This window comes from Clavelina lepadiformis, chromosome 1 (genome assembly GCF_947623445.1).
Source record: "Clavelina lepadiformis chromosome 1, kaClaLepa1.1, whole genome shotgun sequence".
NCBI lineage: Eukaryota > Metazoa > Chordata > Ascidiacea > Aplousobranchia > Clavelinidae > Clavelina > Clavelina lepadiformis.
In genome coordinates this window covers 10454735-10475643 of record NC_135240.1, presented here as the reverse complement: position 1 = coordinate 10475643, position 20909 = coordinate 10454735, and the positions used below count along the sequence as shown (strand labels likewise).

Genomic DNA, 20909 nt, shown 5'->3' with positions numbered 1-20909 from the left:
TATATTTCTTTTCCTTGTGAATGTAAATAAACTGGCAGTATGTAATGGTTTGCACTTGCCATGTCAAATAAATACCATGATAAGTGTGGAAGAATTTTAACTGTTGATAGCTTTCTTAACAGCCTATAGAAGTACAGTTGCCGTGTACAGTAAGTTTTGGTATAATTTCTTTTTGTATTTTTATAATATATACCTGTAATTTTATACGTGTAAGTATGTGCAGTAGAATAACATATTTGGTGCTTTTGAGTTTTTTTTATTTAGCCTAATCAATTAATTCACTAAAAATCTAAAATTTTTAACATATAAATACTTGACATATATATCTATATGCACTATATTTATATGTGCAATTTACTCAGTCAGTGAGTCACAATTAGCAAATGCATTTTAACTATGTTTTCTAAAGATGCCAAACTTTCACAGATATGTACCCACCACTATCCCAAACAGATTATAGTGTCATTCAGTTTGTGATTAGTCCCCTTGTAGGCTGTGACATAATAAAAAGGGTCCTAGGTCCTTTTCACTCAGTTTTTGAAGAAAAAAACACATGTAACTAACTATATGGCAGTAGGTTTAAAAGCTTGACATTTGCTGAATGTTTCACAATAAAGCCAGGTACGTTTCAGCACTTGTGACAATTAAAAAATTTGTAACACGTTGATTACCAACTACAAGAAAACTCGTAGTTGAACTTCTGGCCAACACTGCCAGCTACGGATTTAGAACCATGAGTTTTCTCGTTTTCACACACTGAAGCCTTGCGTGGCATATGGCACAAGAACGGAACAACCCTGTCAAAAGAATAAACATTTTTTAGGAGAAATGTACTGAAAATTTGAAGTACACAAATGAACCAAATATTGCCTGGCACCCCTGGGATCAGACAGACGAATTAGGCTTTGGTAATCAACATGCTAACATAGCAAAACATTTCTTTTCTCAGTTGTTTTTACTACAGCAATAAACAAACAAAACACAAATTGTAAACCTCAACTATTACCTTTTAATCAAATTTGCTGGTGGTACGACCGGGTTAACCTCAATAGCGTCATTCATAAAAGCGAATGGATACTGTAGATAGAACCTCAAAGGTTAACTTCAATTTATTAACACAAAATAAATAAATTAGTTGTATTGATAAATTAAAATTATATATCCTTTGAGATGCAATCTTAACTGCTTTTGTTTTCAAACCAAAAGCAGGTAGCAAGCAATGTTATGCTATGCCTCTGTAAATTAAAACAACCTGGGTTTGCAGAGAATGTGTGCTAGTCCTGGGTGCTTTGGACGATTTCAGCAATCGTGCATATAACAGTAATTCCCCTTATATGATACCAAAATTTAAAAACAATATAATGGAGGGATATTTTTGTAGCTCAATAATTTTATGTAATATACATTGTAGCATTTTAAACTTTGCCTAGGCCCTAGAGTGTTCATTTATGTCTGAATGTTAGAGGTTAAGATTAACAGATAAATGCGACTTTAACGTTTTAAAATTTAAAGGGTGTGACTAACTGCAATAAGCCAAATGTTTAATAAATACTTTCTAAACTACTGTATTAGCAATGCAGACAGGAATGAAAGATGCTTGTTAAGTTGTTATGACTTCATAATTGCTGATTTGAGAAGTCATAAGATGGACAATGCAAGCATGTTCCTGGCTTATACTGTACAACCAAATGGAGACAGTTTAAGCCTAAATCAACCGGTTTTGCTTCACTTATAAGCATGTTTCGTGATAGGTTGTGTAAATTGACAGTTGAAAGTCTTTGAATTATTGAAATTCACTTAAAAAGACTTTACTTTAAGCGTGAGCACTAACTTGATACTATTAATGCTTTAACCCCCCTCCCCCAGATATTTTAAAAGTAAGTGCAGTATAATGGAAGTGTGATGTCAAATAAACTTAGTTGATGCTTAGCAACTGCAGCCATTTATGTATACATACAGTATTACAAAAGCTTTGGTAAATTAGTATATGCTAATGGCTGCATTATTTTCAGTACAGTGAGGTAGAAAAGCATGCAACTAGCACATAGTCAACACTAGACGACTACATAGTGTACCTCAGGATTGCACATGAGAGTAAGGATAACCTATTTCTAATAAATTGTTTAAGCACATGCTTAAAGGTATAGCAACGACTGTTTTATAGTACTAGTTTATTTTGTAAAGGTAAATAGGTTCTTAATATTGTCTCTAAAATAAATGAAACATGCTATGGCATTGATGGAGAAAGGGTAATAAAGGCAACTGTTTAGCACATTTGAAATGTTTTGTGAAATTTACATCGAAATTTGTCAAACAGATTGTAAAGGAGGTAATGGAAGTGCTTTTTTAGCCCAAAGAGTAAAGGGACAGTATTAGTGACGGTGTTGTAGATGGTTGGACGGTTGGCTTTTTGCGATTACTCAGGGTAGATTTCATCACTTTTGATAATTAAAACATTTGTAAAATGGTAAACATTTTTCTTTTAAACTTTTTAGTTCTTTTTTTATTTACTGCTGTGGTAAACGATGAAATCAAACATGTATATAAGGTGCCTAACAGTAACAGTAACTGTAACAGTATTTACAGTAACTGTAACAGTATTTACAGTAACTGTAACAGTATTTACAGTAACTAACTTGTACCATCAAACCAGTAGCTATTTGCAATTATTATTTTGCAATGTTTACATTTAAATAATTCATACTTAGGAGGTGTGATGAGTGATGACACAATGTTCATTGTGAATTACACACGATGGGTTGGCAGTAAAAGCATTTTTTTCTGTGACCTTACTGAGCTGAAAATGATGCAGTCATTGGCAAGCAATAATTTTCCAAAGTTTTCTTTATGTAACTGCAGTTGTTAAGTTTCTGTCAAGCCAACTTATTTGACATAACATTGGTGTTGCATGCCACTAGCAGTTACCTGACCCAAACTTAAAACATAGCCTAGCTTGGGACTGTGCATAAGAATAAGGATAACCTATGTCAAAAATAGGTGGTATAAATAGGCTAAAGTCAATTTTGAAAATGTCAGATAGAGTTTATGGTTTGCAGCAGAGCAGACAAATGCATTGATAGGTACTGTATAATACAGTGCAGTATAGTATTTTGTTTATGACATATTTGTTACGATATTGCGAGACACTATTAGTTAACATAAGGGCAGCTGTTTGAAAAACGGTTAAAAGCCAGTGCAAACATGCAACAGCAACATTAAAAGTAGTCTGAAACTTGGTGAACATTTTACAAATGCTCTAGGTAGATTTAGTAGAAACGAATAGCACCAGTTAGCAATACGCTAACTTCATATCTTGTTACAATCTTGAATTATTCTCATGTACAGTAGTGTTGTGCCTAACTGATAATAATCATTATGACGCTTTTTAATGACGTAACAGAGCTACTGTTACGAATGTTAGGTTTTTATATACAGGTTTTCTGTTATTTTGTATGTATGTATTGTATGTATGTATGTATTTTGTATGTATCGAAACATATGTGTTGTCTGCCCTCATCTTTCAGCCGAAATCGCGGTTTTCTAAAACTGGGCAATAGCAGAAATTCTAACATAATAATCTTCCTTTGATAATTGTTGCTTGGTAAAATAGACAGGAGTTATCATTTACGGTATGGTGTTCTATTAGTCACTTCATGAAGTAAAAATTTAATGACCATGAATCGAGTGTGTAAAATATGAAGTGTGTAATGCGTGAGGACTATTGCTTGCTGATGTAGCCGTAGGGGTAACACTCACACATTACATAGCTAAAAACATGATACGAAAATACATTTGTGAAATGTTTGTCTGAAAATAGGTCCGATTAATAACTATCATAGTAAATAAACTGCATTTACATTTTAACTTGCTTTTATAACACAAAAATGGAATATTGCTTCATTAGAAAAAAGGATGTTTTTCCGGTAGAATTCAAGTAACTGCCATCAAACAGAAATGCAAATTTTGTGATATACAAACTTAATACTAAGTGATCACCGAATCACTTTGTGATGTAAATCTGTTTTGCCAATAAACAACAATGATACTACAGTATTAACATAAAACAACTCGCAGTTGTAGGAAAATTTGTGTGATTATATTTTAAGTTACCTGCAACACAACAGTGCACAGTAAAGTAGCTATAGGCTAACATATTACACTAAAATATAGAGGTATAATTGGCAAGAAGTTATTATGGGAATACAATAATGAGACAAGAGTGGGTTGGTTCAAAGATGTTAAAAGATGACACACGACAACGCAGAGGGTGGTGGGGTTTCTTCTATATTATATACTGCACAAGATGTTTACAAAAGCATATTTTTTGTCCCATTTGCTTATAATTATTGAATTGATCAAACTGTTACTGTAATGCATTTTTTTAAATTGGCAAGCGCCTGTTTCTGTCATAATATTGTATATATACTATATATACACTGTATTTGAAGTGAACTCAAATTAATATAGAAACAGGAGTCTTATAATATTTACATATATATTTGCTTACGTTTCCATGTCTTGTTACAGCTATGGCTGATGGCTCACCCCCATCGAAGAGGCCAAAGACATCTGGTTAGTGCTGATTTTGAAATTGTCTGTAAACTATTACAAATTATCTTTGCTGTAACAATTTCAATAAATAAAAAAACTATGAAACAACTTTTTTTAACGATTTTAAGTTGGTTGTTTTACATCGGACGGCACAGTGTTTACTTCATTATGGAAAAGTTAGGCAATGTTATATTTGTTTTAGATATATTTATGGAATTGGAGCAGGAACTACCCGAAGAATTGCTATGTGGTGTTCCCTCCAGCATGTCATCTACGATGTCCAATGGGACATTAGTGTCTTCTGCTGGAAGTGCTCCAACCAGTAGTGTTTCCTCTCAAAGTGCACCCCTTTCAACTAACGCAGTTAGTAGTTCGATAATGCCGGCACCTTCCCAGCTTGCAACACAGCCTTCTCATCCCACAAATGTTCAGCCACAAAATAAACAGCTTGCTCAACTCTTGCAATCTGGACGCAACTCTCCAAAATACTCCTCCAGTACCCCTTCTCCTGGCAATGCTGGAACAAACAGTCCACATGCGCAGCGGCAGCCTTTACCTAGTCCTGCGTCCATCTCCATGCAAAGTCCTACCGCTGCTGCAAACATCAATAATATCAGGTCACCTGGAAACTCAGCGATGCCAACACCCATGGCTCGTCCAGGTGGTAACATGCGAACTACTCCATCTCCACGAGTGCAGCCTTCACTGGCCATGTCATCTGCGGTTAATTCCCCATTAATAAACACTTGCATGGTTGCAACGCCAGTATTCAATCGTAACATCTCCACTCCCCAGCAAATAAACCAACCAAATGGCTTAAATCAGACATTACCTAGTCAAACTGTGCAACAAGGTGGGCCTATCACTAATGGTCCTATTCCTCGGCCACAGATGCCTGTACAGAATTTAAATGTGATGCAACAACCTGGTGGTATGTCACTTGCATCTTCTGGGATGCAAGCAAATTTCAGAAATCAAAATCCAACTAACATAAAGGTATGTAAATTGAGATTATGTTTGTTTGATATGAATGTTTAACTGGTGTGCTACAGGGTATGCTAAAAGTATTTTACTTCATTCCTCAGAGTGCAATGCAGTTTCAACGTCAACCCAACATGCAAGCAAACTTGCGCATGCCAAACAACAGTAGTAACTTTGTTAACATCGTCAGCAATAATAACAACACCATGGTGGTGGGTAGCCAAGCCCAGCAGGTTAATATACCTGGTATAACGCCATCCATCCCGAATGTGGGTGGTGTGATCGGTAATCAGGTTGATCCTATGCAGCAGCAGCAAAGGCAGATGATATATAATACTAAGCCTGTTGGTATGCAGTTTAACCCAATGCAACAAGTTGCCAATGTCTCCGGGAACCAAACCAACATGGTTCGTACCTCATAGTCAGAAAAATCAGGTTGCTAGCCGTTGCTAAAATATTGTGTTTACTCCGTTACCAGATGCAAGGCCAGACAAATATATCGAACATGAACATAAACATGACACAAGTGCAACAAGGGCAAAATAACCAATTGATTATGCAACAGCAGCAACCACAGCAACAAGGGAGGCCAGCTGTTAACTCTGCAATGCAGGTGTGCACATATTACATGCAATACCAACTTATTATACAGCTTATTAAGTGTATTTCTGGAGCAACTGGCAATTTGGTGGTAACTTTTGCCTGTTTTTACAACTTCAGTATGTTAGCACTGCGGCCAGATACAATTATAAAAACCATGTTGTGTTTTTCAATACTGCAGCCCAGTGTTACCACTGGTGTGCAGCAAATTCCTCAGGCTGGAAATAGAATGTCTAGTTCTACCACTATCTCGGGGAATACTACAGTGGATCCTGAAAAAAGAAGATTGATCCAACATCAACTCTTCTTGCTTCTCCATGCACATAAGTGCTTGAAGTCACAAGTAAGAACAAACTTCATGTTATTTTTAACTGCACACATCATTTTATTCTAAGCAGTTTAAGTGCAAGAAATATCTCATAACGTTTACTGAATACACATGTACGAGCCATATGTAAATAATAACTCACACTTTTGCTGTTTAGTCCGCTGGTGAACCCGCTACATGTGCGATTCCTCATTGCCATACTATGAAGAATGTGCTTCGGCATATGAATATTTGCACTGAAGGAAAACAATGTCAAAGTAAGTGACATCTTTTACCTGTACTAAAAACCTTTGTAACGAGGTTGTCTGCTTCTTCACGTAGAGCGTCATTTGATTCGAATGAAAGTCATTTCCTACTGACGCCTAATATAGTGTCAAGTAAACTTATTATCTCTGACAAATGGCCAGCGTAGCTATAGGTCGTAGTCATAGGTCAATAATGGCATCTTGCAGGTATCGAAGGGGCAGGCAAGCGTTAACACAAACCCATTGAAAAGTGGTTAGAATTTAAGCTTTATTGTTGTTACAAGATTTTTTTCTCTTGAACTCAGTTCCACATTGCGCCTCTTCTCGACAAATAATTGCACACTGGAAACAATGCAGGAGAGATGATTGCTCAGTTTGCTTGCCATTAAAGCAGCAACAAAACAACAACAATCCATCCATCAATGCAGAGCAAAAGCCCCAAATAATGAATAACGCTGGTGGATCATCAGTGGCTCCTAATACTGGACCAACAATGACTAGAGCACCTTTCATTGCAAATAATGGTAATAGTCGATAATTTTACGAGGAAAGATATGAAATTAAGCACAATTGCTTTGCTTTGTTATCTCATTAATACTAAGTAAATCTTATTTATGAAAGTAAAATAAAGCATGAAGTAGTAGACACAAATATATGTATTTTTGCAGCAGTTGTAGATCCTAACGCCAATAAAATACCACCACAAAGGCCCAGCAGTAATGTGCCGGGAATGGTAGATCAAGGTGCCATGGAAATGCAGAAACCGATGATGCCGCTTGACAAAGACAAGATCCAAGATTTGCTCGGCTTGAACACTGCCTGGAAGCCATCGACAGGTTGACATGATATTTGTATGATAATAGAAATTCAAATATTGCTATTTATTTTTGTTGACTTAACAACTGCAAATATTGTTGAACTGAAATACAAGTTTGACCAAGACACACTTAATTGTATCTTGTTATTCTCAGATATGTCTCCATTTGTGAACTCCCAAAACCCTTCAAATAGCATTCAGGATCATTCCATGAACTCTATGAATGTGTAAGTTTTCAAAAATCTCATAAGTCATGTAAATAAACATAAAGTGCATAGTATTAAACGGGTTATTAATTTGACAGCGTTGGTGCGGACTTAGCCATCGCCGCCCCGAGAGTCGCTCATGAGTGGCACAACGACGTCAAAGAGGAATTGCGCAACTACCTGGTTCAAAAGCTGTAAGTATAACAACCCTCCATAGAAAAGCAATAATGTCGGCCTTAAGTAAATTTACCTTAAAATTTAGGGTACAAAACATTTTTCCCACTCCTGAGAAGATCTCAATGGCGGACATGAGGATGAAGAAATTGTTGTCATTTGCCCGCAAGGTTGAAATGACCATGTACGAACAGGCCAGCTCAAGGGTAATTTCCTATTTTTCACTTTTTTCATTCATTGTATGATTATGATGTCTATGCTAATAGATGTCACTTTCAAATAAGGAAAACTCAGTTGTAAAATTCAAAGGTTTTATAACGACTTGAGATGCTTGTGTTCATTTCAATCATTAAAAAAGCCAAAATATTTTTAACTGTTTAGGAGGAATATTATCACCTACTGGCGGAGAAAATTTACAAGATTAAGAAGGAGTTAGAAGAAAAGAGACAAAAGAACACAGGTTTCCCACTATAATTAAATAACTCTCCGCAAGTCAGCAGTTATCGCAGACATTGTTTTCATTGTTATTGATCAAATAATGTTTTCACTTGAGCGTATTTGGCTAATAATGTTTTTGTGTGCAAAAATTGCAGCTACTCCAAATGGTCCCATAATGCTGCCAAATCAAACTCATCAGGGACAACAGTTTGTAAACAAGTTTGCATCGAGTCAACAAAGAATGGTTACTCCTGGTATGATAAGGACTAATATGTCCAGCAACAATCAAGCGGGACAAATGTTAGGTCCTGGACAAGTTCCAGGCTCTATAGCCAATTCTATGAACTTTCCAGCACCACCAACTAACACCATGAATGGTACCCCCAATGAGTTGTCTGGGACAATTCAACAGGTAGATTTAAACGATTACAATATTATTTGTTTTTAAAGTAAACCAAGTTTTATATGAACTCATTGGCAAATGTGTGTCTCTTAAAGATGTTGCAGGCGAGTGAGGAAATGCAGCGTGCACCGATGTCCTCACCCGATCAGATATCCAGCAGTCCTATGACATCGGTAATACTTTGATTTGAAATTTCTAATCCCTTAGAAATTAACATGGTAGCATAGAAACATGAAATCTTGAATCAAGTTACAACTTTCCCCACAGTAAAAATCTTTATGCTCATTATTTACAGATGTATAACAACAATGTGCAAGGTGCTGGCTTTCAGAAGGTCAACCAACCTGGTGACATGTCCGTTGCTAGTTCGTTCAACCAAAACTCTATGCCAGTAGCACATTCGGCAAGCGACAAAGGCCTCCCCGGAAACATGAACATGGTTTCCAATCAAAATAACTTGTTCCAATCTGGTGGAGTACAACCGCAAATGCAGAATGACATATCAAAACTTCAAGGAAATATGGTTGATGGATTCATGCAGCAGCAGCAAGGCACAAGGACTGATATTGGCCTTACTCAAAGCAACAACTCCAGTAGTTTGTTTTCACCCAGTCAACTGAGCCAACAAATGCAGCAACCTCAGAGTAACAAGCCCCTGAATGGAAATTTCGCTCAGGGTACTATAGGAGCTTTGGGAATGGCAACTACACTGTCTACTGTTACAACCACTGTTGCCTCATCAGTTGGTAGCACTTCTATTATGACATCAGATGGTCGGCAATTTTCTGGAAAGCCAACAGTCAGTGCCTCACCTGCACAAAATAATTCTTTTGGTGCCCATAAAATGTCCACTGAAGGAGTAATGGGCAAACCCTCTACCATACAGGTCTGTTGACATCTACGTAATTGTAAATGTGTTTATAATTACTTTATATTGTGTTGTTACAAAAGCTATGTCATTATGATAATTCAATTTTGTTACATTGGCATTAATTTGTTGGCATTTTTCAACAGGTCAAGAATGAACCTGGCACTACTGCAACTTCCTTCCTTCACGGGCAGACACCTTCACAAGACTCCGTATGCAAAACAGAGCCAGTAAGTTTCTTAAAAACATTTAACCCCTTAACTTTCTGACTCCACTAACTGTTATGAAAAATTTAAAAAGTATTTTATTTTGTTAACTCCCACAAAACCTAGCATTGACACTTGCTATGGCTGTTTTTTACTTTAAGATGGAGTTAAATAACAACGGATTTCCCAGTTCGAACAAAGAAATCTCAACTCCCTCAATAACAACGAGCATTGCCAACTCAGAAACAAATTCTTCCTTAGTTCCTAGCAAAACTAAACCTGTTCAACCCACACCAAAAGTTCCTAAGCCTGAAAAAGGTCACTTTGACACTCCTTATCAAGAAGAAACTAGCCTACTATAAGTTGTTATTAGTGGAGTGTACCTCATTCTAAGCTGTGTGCATATTTCAAGATAGTTGTTTTATGATGTATAGTCTTCCAGCGCGATGAATTGATTGGCGCACTAATGCCGGTTGTTGAGAAGCTTTTCAAACAAGACCCTGACTCTCATCCATTCAGATACCCTGTGGATGCAGAAAGATTGAACATTCCTGTAAGTACTTTAAAGCAGTGGCTTTACCTGAATATGTGATGCACCACTTTTTCAAAATATGGTATCATGTGTGTAGGTGATTATTAAATTATAAAACCTGCTACCTTTGTAAAAAAATGTCATGTTGTTGGTGGTTTCATTCTTATTGCACTTTGGTAAAAATATCTAGAGATATAAGAACGATAGCAGGGAATGATTGATCAAATTATGGCAATGATGCAAGGCTAGTTTGACCAATTGCAATTATTTTAACTTGTAAAATATCATGTTATCAAAATCGTAAATGTTACTCACTGGCAAAAGCACACATTAACCCTTGAGAAACTTGAAAACCTATTCTGCCTTTTTCCATAGTGTGACAATTTTTATTTTTTACACTCCTGCACTTTCCTAATTGTTTTTGGTTTCTTTGTTCATATCAGTTTAATTTTAAAACCGTATTAATTTTGTAATTCCATACAAATAAGCTAAAAGTTACATTTTGTATATCCTGTGGTGATGTAGCTATTGCTTTGGTATCATTACCTCTTAAGTAACTGCAAAATATTGAGAATGTCATAGTGATATACATTATAATTGTTTCTTTCTATCAACTGCAACAACTAAAGAAAGAGAATACTATTAGTTCTCATTCATCAAACAGATTGTGACAAAACATTGCCGTATTTTTTGAACATACCATGAAGGAGTAATTAGTGATCTGAAGTGCTTTTTTAGAATTTCCAAAATACTTGCAATGAGAAACTCTCTTGCATCACAAGGGATATGCAACAATGCATACCCTAGTGTTTAACGCTTTTTGTTATAGATACAGCTAGTTTAAATACAGAGGATAATAGTACAGTTGATACTGATTTCATGTTTATGGTCATTTCATTCTTAGGACTATTATGATATTGTCAAGAAACCGATCGATCTTTCAACTATCCGCAAAAATCTGGAGACCGATGTCTACAGGGAGCCATGGCAATTCATTGATGACATTTGGCTAATGTTCCAGAATGCCTGGCTCTACAATAGGAAAACATCTCGTGTTTATAAATACTGCACTAGGCTGAAAGAAATCTTTGAACAAGAAATTGATCCCGTTATGCAAGTATTAGGATACTGCTGTGGACGCAAGGTGACTTTTACAAGATAAAGATGATAAACCCAAACATTACCAAAAGCTAATTAACTTTTTACTTTTAGTTGGAATTCATGCCTATGACACTGTGCTGCTATGGAAAGACGCTTTGTACTATATCAACTGGTGCTGTGTACTATGAATATGAAAATAGGTAAGTCAGTTGTTGCTAATTTGCCTTCAGAAGCATTGCAGCTTTTTGTAACGTGCGATGATTAAGTGTATAATATAATTGAGCTTTAATTTTCTTTGTAATGCTCAACATTGCATTTTTTCTTTGTTGCATGTTTGGTGAATTAATAAGAACTGACAAGCACTCAGTTAAATTGTCATCCATGTTTCTTCATCAGCTTTTAAAATAAGCTAAATGGCTTGATTATAATTATAGATTTCTACACAGTAAAAACCTCTAATTCATTTAAATCTGATGCTTTTTGTGAAGCAAGCTAGCAATGTGGTCAAAAATGCATGGTTAGTTGAAGTCTCTTAAAAAGCAGTAACATGTTTTTCTCTTTCCTTGCTGTTGCTGTGCTCTTTATCTGCTATAATTCAAAACACTTTTCAATCCGCGACATTGCATTAGAATTCTCTATTTTCTGGAAATAACTTTGTGAATGATCAATTTTAACTGAACGCTGATCACTATATTAATTTGCATCAACTTCACAGTACACCGAAATATGGACTTTTGTCCGACAGATACGACTTCTGTGAGAAATGTTTCAACGAAATCCAGGGTGATATGGTTCCTATAAGTGATGAACCAGGACAGGGTTGCAAGTGAGTAAATGCGGAAAAATGTGAAGTTTCTTCATCTTGCCAAGTTTTGATCCATACATTTCACATGCATACAGAATATCGGTATTAAAAACAGTTACAGTTGCTTCTAATATTGTACGTTAATATGCCCAAGCTCTATAGCTCTCTAGCTCTCTAGCTCTTGTCAAGATGTGTTGTGTTTATTTTAGCTCTATACCAAAGAGTCACTTTCAAAAGAAAAAGAATGATATTCTTGACCCAGAGCCATTTGTCCAGTGCGATGAATGTGGTAGAAAGTTGCACACCATCTGTGTCCTGTACAATCCTCAGATATGGCCTGAAGGGTAAGAATTGTTCGACTAAGTTATAGTTCACTGCACATGTTTTGTTTTATTGGACATTTTGCACGACAATGAACACCCACCAAGCACTAAACTCTGGTTTGATATATTTTATTTGACTAATTTTGTTATTTTCCTTTATAGGTTTGTGTGTGATGGTTGTCACAGAAGTCGTAACACCCAGCGTAAACCCAATCGTTTCATGGCAAGCAAACTGCCACATAACAAGCTCAGTGAGCACATTGAAACTCGGGTAAACAATTATTTAAAGAGGAATGACGCCAACAATGAAGCTGGCTATATCCACATAAGAACGGTTTACAGTGGAGAGAAAAATGTGGAAGTGAAACCTGGCATGAAATCAAAGTAAGAACGTTTGTTTGGAATGTATACAATTTACATAGGTTGACTTGCCAAAGTTTTGTTGTCATGCCAACATAGTCATCTTGTTAATGTGGTTTTCTCGTGACTATTCAACATTCGATTCACAAAATTGACAACTTTTGGCGTCTAAAACAGAAAAAGGGCCTAACTAGAATTAGGAACAAGTGTAGAAATTGAAGTTGTTATAGGTCGAGAACAGAATTGCAAAATAAGTTTTTCTAAATTGACTTCCAAAGCATTGCTGTATGATTCAACATATGTCACTTGACACTTGTCTTTCAACATGCAAAAGTTATATCATGCATTCCATAAATATTTTAATTAACTTAGTGTGTTAAGTAACTGTGTTTCATTACATTAAATACCATTATGTATGTAAGTGATCTATAATATTGAAATCAGATTTTAAACTTAAATATTTTTCGTCAGATTTGTCGATTCAAAAGAAATGCCGGAGAGCTTTCCATACAAAGCAAAGGCATTTTTTGCATTTGAGGAACTTGATGGTGTTGACATCTGCTTCTTTGGCGTACATGTACAGGTAAATAGACATTTTACTCCCGGTAGCAATAGACTTGGGTGAATTACAGCACCTCACAGAGTGCAAGTTTCATTGAGCTTGTACAGAAACCATTTGCTTTAAATTGCTTATTATTTATAGGAATACGGTTCGGATGCTCCACAACCAAATACTCGGAGGGTTTACTTGTCCTATCTTGATTCGGTGCATTTCTTCAGACCAAGACATCTGAGAACAGCAGTATATCATGAGATCTTAATAGGCTACTTTGAGTACTGCAAGAACCTAGGGTAGGTTAAAAATTTCCATTAATCTGCATTGCATTTGTCAACATTATGTTTTTACAAACCTTGATTTTAACTTTTGCCATAACCTTAACTTCTAGGTTTAAGGATTTATGTAAAGAATTTTTGTCAGAATTTTGGAAATCCTTATAATAATATAGGTATGAATTCGCACACATCTGGGCTTGTCCACCAAGTGAAGGTGACGACTATGTATTCCACTGTCATCCACCAGAGCAAAAGATTCCAAAGCCAAAACGTTTGCAAGATTGGTATCGGAAGATGTTGGATAAAGCCATCGTGAGTTAATGCAGTTATACAGAGTTTTATGCAGTATAAAGTTCTGACAATGTATCCAAAACTCTGGAGCTGTTCAACATACCTGTCCATTTTTCAAGTGTTTTTTTTTTTAAATGTAGGTCGACCAAGTTGTTTTGGAATACAACGACATATTCAAGCAAGCAAAGGATGATCGCCTGCAATCGGCTCGCGAGCTTCCTTACTTTGAAGGTGACTTTTGGCCAAATGTCCTGGAGGAGAGCATCAAAGAACTTGAACAAGAAGAGGAAGACCGGAAGCAGGCAGAGGCAAATGAGCAGGCTGCTGCTGAAGAAGTAAGGATTCATTTTTATAAAATCAGCTTCATAATGTTCCAGATGTATTGATGTAAATCATAATGATTTTAAATGGTCTAACTTTATACTGGGCATTTACAAGTGCAACGCATTCTTATCCTACACTTGTCAATGCCTGCCAAAGATGCCTGTTTTCACCACAGGCTGCCTGTCAGGCTCGATTACTCAAGTTCACACCGCTACAATCTGAATTAAAACAGGGCCCGACTAATGCCAAGCATGGCAAAAAGCAAAAGACCAAGAAGGCGAGCAGCAAAAAGTCATCTCAGCGTAGCGCAAAAAAGAAACTGCCACAAGTTTCCAATGACCTGTCTGATAAGCTCTATCAGATTATGGAGAAACACAAGGAGGTGGGAGGATATCCAATTCTTTATATTTTAAAATGTCCAAATTTAAGATTACTTATGCATTCTCAGATTATATTTTTTCCAGTAAATGTTTTGTTTGATGAACAAATTTGAAATTTGTTTTAGGTTTTCTTTGTCATTCGATTGCAAGCTGCTGAAACAATCAGCAAACTTGGTTCCACCACTGACCCAGATCCCCCCATGACCTGTGATTTGATGGACGGGAGAGACCAGTTTTTAACGCTTGCTCGAGAAAAGCATTATGAGTTTTCATCCTTGCGGCGCACAAAGGTAGCTTTCTATAGCAGAGCTTGTTTTTTCACAGTGCTTCTTTCAGCCACACATTCTGACTTTTTCATCTATTTTTTCTGGGTTATAGTGGTCCACTATGGCGATGTTGGTCGATTTACACATGCAAGGACAGGATAAGTTCGTTTACACATGCAATAACTGCAGAAATAGTGTGGAGACAAGATATCACTGCACAGTCTGCGAGGTGAACCTTTCTCTAAGGAAACTTAAATTAAATAATTACATAAACTCAACGATTGCATTCTGTATTTCATCGTTCACTGAATTTAATTTGGTATGAACTGTTTAGGACTTTGACCTTTGCAATCGATGTTATCGCCGCATCGGTCATGAACACAAAATGGAACAGATTGGTCTTGGCTTGGATGTTGACTCTCCCGGGGCTGCAGGCAATGGTAGTCGACCGGATATGCGAAGACAGTCTGTCCAACGTTGTATCAGCTCATTGGTGCATGCATGTCAGTGCAGAAATGCGAACTGCAGCTCCCCTGCCTGTGCTAGGATGAAAAAGGTAAAATATTTTTGCTGGTATTTTGCTTTTTTCCTGCTTTTAACTTTGCCTTGTATCAGAATACACATGCTTCTCAGTTTGCCATTTCTTGCATCAGATCTATTTATGTTTTTTTTTCCAGGTTGTCTCACATGCCAAGACCTGCAAGAGGAAAACCAACGGTGCTTGTCCAATTTGCAAGCAGCTCATCGCCCTCTGCCTTTACCATGCTAAATTTTGCCAGGTGGGTTTTGCAATTTATCTATTGGCCAACCATATGCTCAATTTTAACGTTTGCTGAAAGTAATTACAGATACTGATAGCTCTAAGCTACTTTTCCAACACACTCTGGTTCAATTTGTAGGAAGCAAAATGCCCGGTTCCATTCTGCTTCAACTTGAAGAACAAAATAAAGCAGCAGGAAAGCCAACATCGACGCCAGCAATCGCTCATGATGCGAAGAAGAATGGCAAATATGAACATGATGTCATCAAATGCAGTCAGCTCGCAAGGTGGTCCTAACACACCCGGCAAACCCAACACCCCTGCCCAGCCAGGTACCCCACAGCAGGAACAACAGCCGGCTACGCCAAAGTCCAATCATATTGTCGGCCCTGGAACACCAGGTAGTGTGCAACCAGCTGGTCCAGGAACCCCAAATTCTGGTCAGGCGGCGGGTATGATGAAACCCTTGCCCACTAATCCGATAATGTCTGCACATGGTGGCAAGGGTATGCCCACCCAGACCATGGTTCAGCAGCCTGGCAGACCTCATTCCAATTTGGGTATGATGAACACCATGACATCGCCGATGGCATCACCTCACTCGTCCCAAATGCACATGCAGCAACAAACACAACAACAAATGGTGACTGTTGGACAGCAGATGAACATCGTCAGTCCTCCTGGCCAGAATCTTAGAACTACTCAAATAACCTACCGACAACAGGCCCCACCACAAATGGCTGTGTTTGCCGCTAAACAAGCTGAAGAAGTAGCCCGACAGCAGGCAAATACTGGTCCTCGACCAACCATGCCGGTACAACAATTTCCTCGGCAGCCCAACCAGTCTGTTGTACAGAGGACAGGGATGATGGCCAGCCAAAATCAATGGTCAAATCAACCGAGGACCGTGCACGACCCATCTAACTTCAACATGAGGCAGCAGGGCATTAGCAGCAACATAAATGTGTCCTCAAATAATCCTCAATTGGGGATGCGGAATATAACCCCCACTCAGAACATCCTTAACACAGGAGGAGCGGGAGCGGGAAAGAACAACGAACAGATAAAGAAGTTCATTAATCAGCATCCTCAACTCGCAGCCCAAGTCATCCGACAGTCTCGTCAGACTATGGTACTTCAATTGTAAAAGTTAAATTGTATTGACCAATGAAGTACGACTTTAATATCGGAATATGTATAAGGAATATTGAGATAACAGATATGTATTGGACTCAAATACATCAATAATTTTATTTCTATTTCAGCAACGTGGAATGATGCAGACAAACGCCATAGGTAGGCCGACTAGTTTGCAGCAAAGCCAGCAAATCAGCCATCCAATGGGAATGAACCAGCAGGCTCAGGGCAATATGACCATGCAAATGCAACAGGTAATTTTGCGTTATCGAAGCAATTTGGTGTTGTGAGTATTTCCAAGAATTTGAAGAGAAGACTCGAGTCAATAGGGCATATTAATTGTTGACTGGTCTCAATATACATCCACACGTTTAAGAGTTTATTGGTTGAAAAAATAGGATTATATGTTTAAAAGATCCTGTTTTCTTCCAAGCAAATGCAACCTAACCAAATAAACATGCAGCAGTCGATGCAATGGAGGCAGATTCCACAGCAGCAGCAGCAACAATCTCAGCAATTTCAGCAGCCAGCTCCACCATACAGCCAGGTAATACTGATTTTCCAGTCTTTGTAATTTTTCGTGAACTATTGTAGTCTAGTAATATTACGCAACACTGCTTGTTGTACTTTGCGTCCAAAATATCTATCGAATTCATGGAATTGTATTTCGGCAGTAAACATTGTTTGATTTCATCTAGGCAATTGCCAATCACCCACGACTTATGTCCAGCACTGTCACCGCCAATCAAAATATGAGCATAAATCAAATTAGAATGCGGCAACCACAACAAATGAGGGTGCAGGTATGCAAAAGCAATTTGTTGTGACATTTTTAGTCCAATTGCTTTTACAATTCACTTTTTGTGTAGTACGACATCAGTAGCTGGTAGACAAGGCACCAATGCCAAAAACGCCAAACCAGACTGCAATTTGCGAGTTTTATGTACATAACTATAAATTGGAATGTGTTATAATTATCAATATCCTTTTTATTTCCTGCTTTTATGTGTCAACAGCGGGTGCAGAATTCCAACATGGCAGGGCAGATGATGACCAACCAGATGGGCCAGGGTATGCAAAGCTCTGGGATGTCCATGGGTCAGACATCAATGATGGGCCAGCAGGGTATGATGGCACAAAACGTTGGAAACCAACATCAAAACATGAATTCAGTCAACATTCAAGGTGTTAACCAGTCCCCTGGGATGGCCCAAAATCGGGTGCCCCAAATGTCTCCACAGATGTCCACAGTGGGGAATAATGCAAGGACGACACCCGGTCTGCCTGGTCAAGTGCAAATGGTCAACCCTGCGGCCAGCATGTTGCAAAACAACATGGTTGTAAACTCGATGGACCAGCAGTTTAACACGAGCAACCAGAGTAACATGCTGCCTGGCAATTTCCAAGCAAGGACAATGGGCAGCATGGGCAATCAGATGCAAGGCATGACATTTACAACCAACAATTCAAATCAAATGGGGCCAGGGCAAGGCCTAATTGGCACAGACAGTTTGGAAAAGTTTGTTACGAACAATGAATGACGCGTGCCTGTTATGCATAAAATCCAGTGTTCTAGAAAAGATTGAAGTACAGTTGAAATGAATTCTATGATCGCTTCTATTTTCTTCTAATTTATGCAGGTATTCTTTTGTTTCTCAAGTTTTGAACGAGCAACTGTTTTCTTTATCTGCGCCACCAAACGTTCATCGTGCGAGTGGCCTGTTTCTAATTTTACGTGTCGCCAGATTAGTATCATTTGTAAGCCGTATTCTAAATAAAGCCTACATATTGAAAAGCTAGTTGCTTTTCGAACCACACGGACTGCCATCATCAGATGGTAGTTAGTGGATAGCCAATGGCCACTAGAACCCTTTGACGGCATCGGCCATTTTGTTTTTTTACTTTCCTATTGATATGAAACTGTAATTACCTTGTTATAGCTGCTCGGGTCGTAGTCGGCGCATGCACCGACAACTAGCTTGTTATTTATTGTACTGGTGAATGCGCAAGAACACGACCTTTACTTAAAACTTTTCGCGATGATATTCATCCCTTGTGTAGCATCGTTGCATTGTTTTTCATTTAAGTATTTATTTTTGTACAGTCGCTTTTTCATTGCACGCCAGTAATGAACCGACTTCAGGTCACGACTTCGTACTGTGTTTACACATATTTGACGAATGAATTTGGTTGGCGTTATAATGGATCGCTTTTATATGACATATAGAAGAAAATATAATTTGTTTTTTATTAATTTTCCGACCTCAAACGGGCGGGTTGGTACCTATTTTTACCAAGAAAAGTATTTTTCTTAAAGTATTTCAACCAACTCCGGCGAAAACGTCAAGTCGAGATGCAGTGTTATATTCATGTGCCGATTTATCCGGTGCTTTCCACACCATTGGACCACAAACGAAACAATTTGAAACGTCACTGCCCAATTTTGTACGTTTTTAATAAAACGGCAACCGACATCCTGAGTCCTGCTACTTGAAATTTCCGAAACCTGCATATGCCGGCCCGTTTCTAGCCTTGTATCATATGCAGTGCATTGTCCGGTTCGCTATAGTTTTGGGACATTTTTATATTTATCTTTGGTGTTTTTCGCTTTCCTTTTTCTGGCGTGCAAATTTTTGCTAACGTTTGTGGGGTGAAACGTTGGCGAAGAAATGAAATCGTGCAACCCTGTCTTAATACTTATTTCGTATTATTTCTTTTTAAGATTCTATCGAACGCCTGAGAATAAAGTGTACATTGAATCGGCGCTGGTCGACATTTCCAGCGTATTTTTGATTTTCGACTTCAGAAAGGTAGTGATCCAGGTTGCTCAGAACTGATATATGGTACTCAGGACTGTAGAAAAGGAGTGTAAGTCATTATGTGTCTATATGAGTTGCCAGCTTTGAGATGTCAAGGAATGGGCAGAGACATCCCATTGTCCTTTCCATAGGTTATGGAAACGTGGGCTTTAGGCTACTAAGCAAAGCCATAACCAACTTGCTTAGATTGAAGGCGGGGTTTATTTTCTCATCATGATTCCCGGTACCACTTCTGCTCAAAGTAGGCTGCGCCTAAAGTTTTGTGTTACTCGGGAAGAATTTGCATTAAAACACGATCTTGCCATTAAATACGGATTTTTTATAACTACAAGAGGAAAATATAGCGAATCATAACTAAACGTGTTAAAAGTGAAAAGCGGAACTGGCTTGAAAGGGACTTTTCAAACTCTATCCAGTAGCCTGTGCCGTTGTCATGACATATTTGTTTCGGGTATTGTAGCGTAGTAGAGGTTTGGTATGACTCAGACTAAGTTTTCCGTTCTAAAACCTCGAATTATTTCAAATCCATGGATACTTACCTAAACTGTAATTTATAGTTAACTCAAATACGGACACAGTTATATCGGAACTGTTTGGATTTGGAACGAAAGGCTCGGTGGCTAAGTGGTTCAAGTGCTGTGCTCGCAATAATGCGACCCGTTTACCGTGTACGATACCTATTGGCACTACCGTTGTAATACTCTTTGGCAAGGCGTGAACGACACTTGCTTCTGTCTAGTGGACAGTTTCAAGTTTGGGCAATACAAAAAAACGTGTATCAATCGGAACTTTCATTAAGGTTGGCTCGGTAACCGGGGTATGAGCGATGAGGAATCATCGCCGAGTTCTTCTTGGGTAGGCCTATTGTGACAAGTTACCCAGTGTTTCACGTGACCAGTACTAGTACGTCATCGGAAGATTTTTGGACAGCCGCATATAAATAATGGCAAAGTCTAACGCTACAGAAATAATCAAGGAAACAACACAGCAGTTACCCAGCTCGCACACGACCTGGAAACAAAGTTCAAAGAAAAATGACACTTTTCAGCATGACGAAGCGTGATAACGCCATGTGATTGTAGATTACCTGGCGCCCTGCACCTCGAATTCAAATAACTACAATTCACGCGAACATGTATTACAACCGTTAGACAAAGGTG

The 20909-nt window shown here is 38.0% G+C and overlaps 1 protein-coding gene across 5 annotated transcripts; it reads left to right on the top strand.

Annotated features, from left to right (window-relative positions):
- LOC143470352 (histone acetyltransferase p300-like) lies at window positions 1-19693 on the top strand. Of its 5 annotated transcripts, none has more exons than XM_076968542.1 (38): window positions 1-149; window positions 4528-4572; window positions 4754-5547; window positions 5637-5939; window positions 6011-6145; window positions 6314-6475; window positions 6618-6717; window positions 7011-7229; window positions 7377-7541; window positions 7677-7749; window positions 7827-7922; window positions 7991-8108; window positions 8284-8362; window positions 8496-8752; window positions 8839-8916; window positions 9039-9629; window positions 9758-9841; window positions 9979-10135; window positions 10252-10370; window positions 11254-11493; window positions 11562-11650; window positions 12166-12276; window positions 12465-12599; window positions 12741-12962; window positions 13410-13521; window positions 13642-13790; window positions 13946-14084; window positions 14204-14398; window positions 14563-14769; window positions 14893-15057; window positions 15146-15262; window positions 15368-15589; window positions 15711-15812; window positions 15933-16925; window positions 17059-17184; window positions 17364-17477; window positions 17629-17733; window positions 17947-19693. In XM_076968542.1, the coding sequence occupies exons 2-38, from the start codon at window positions 4530-4532 to the stop codon at window positions 18469-18471; spliced, it is 7641 nt and encodes a 2546-aa protein (XP_076824657.1). In that variant the 5' UTR covers window positions 1-149; window positions 4528-4529; the 3' UTR covers window positions 18472-19693. The 5 variants fall into 5 exon arrangements, with proteins under 5 accessions (XP_076824657.1, XP_076824906.1, XP_076824741.1 ...); XM_076968791.1 differs by having other exon boundaries at window positions 7374-7541; window positions 12196-12276; window positions 14620-14769; XM_076968626.1 differs by having other exon boundaries at window positions 7374-7541; window positions 12196-12276.
- Window positions 19694-20909: the final 1216 nt, after the last annotated feature.

What these genes read in the sequence shown, in the direction of transcription:
- LOC143470352 (XM_076968462.1), top strand. Translation starts at nt 4,530, where the DNA reads ATGGCTGATGGCTCACCCCCATCGAAGAGGCCAAAGACATCTG. An exon ending in CCGTATGCAAAACAGAGCCA is followed by an intron (nt 9,842 to 9,978) that starts GTAAGTTTCTTA and finishes TTTTACTTTAAG; the next exon opens with ATGGAGTTAAATAACAACGG. An exon ending in CAGAAAGATTGAACATTCCT is followed by an intron (nt 10,371 to 11,253) that starts GTAAGTACTTTA and finishes TTTCATTCTTAG; the next exon opens with GACTATTATGATATTGTCAA.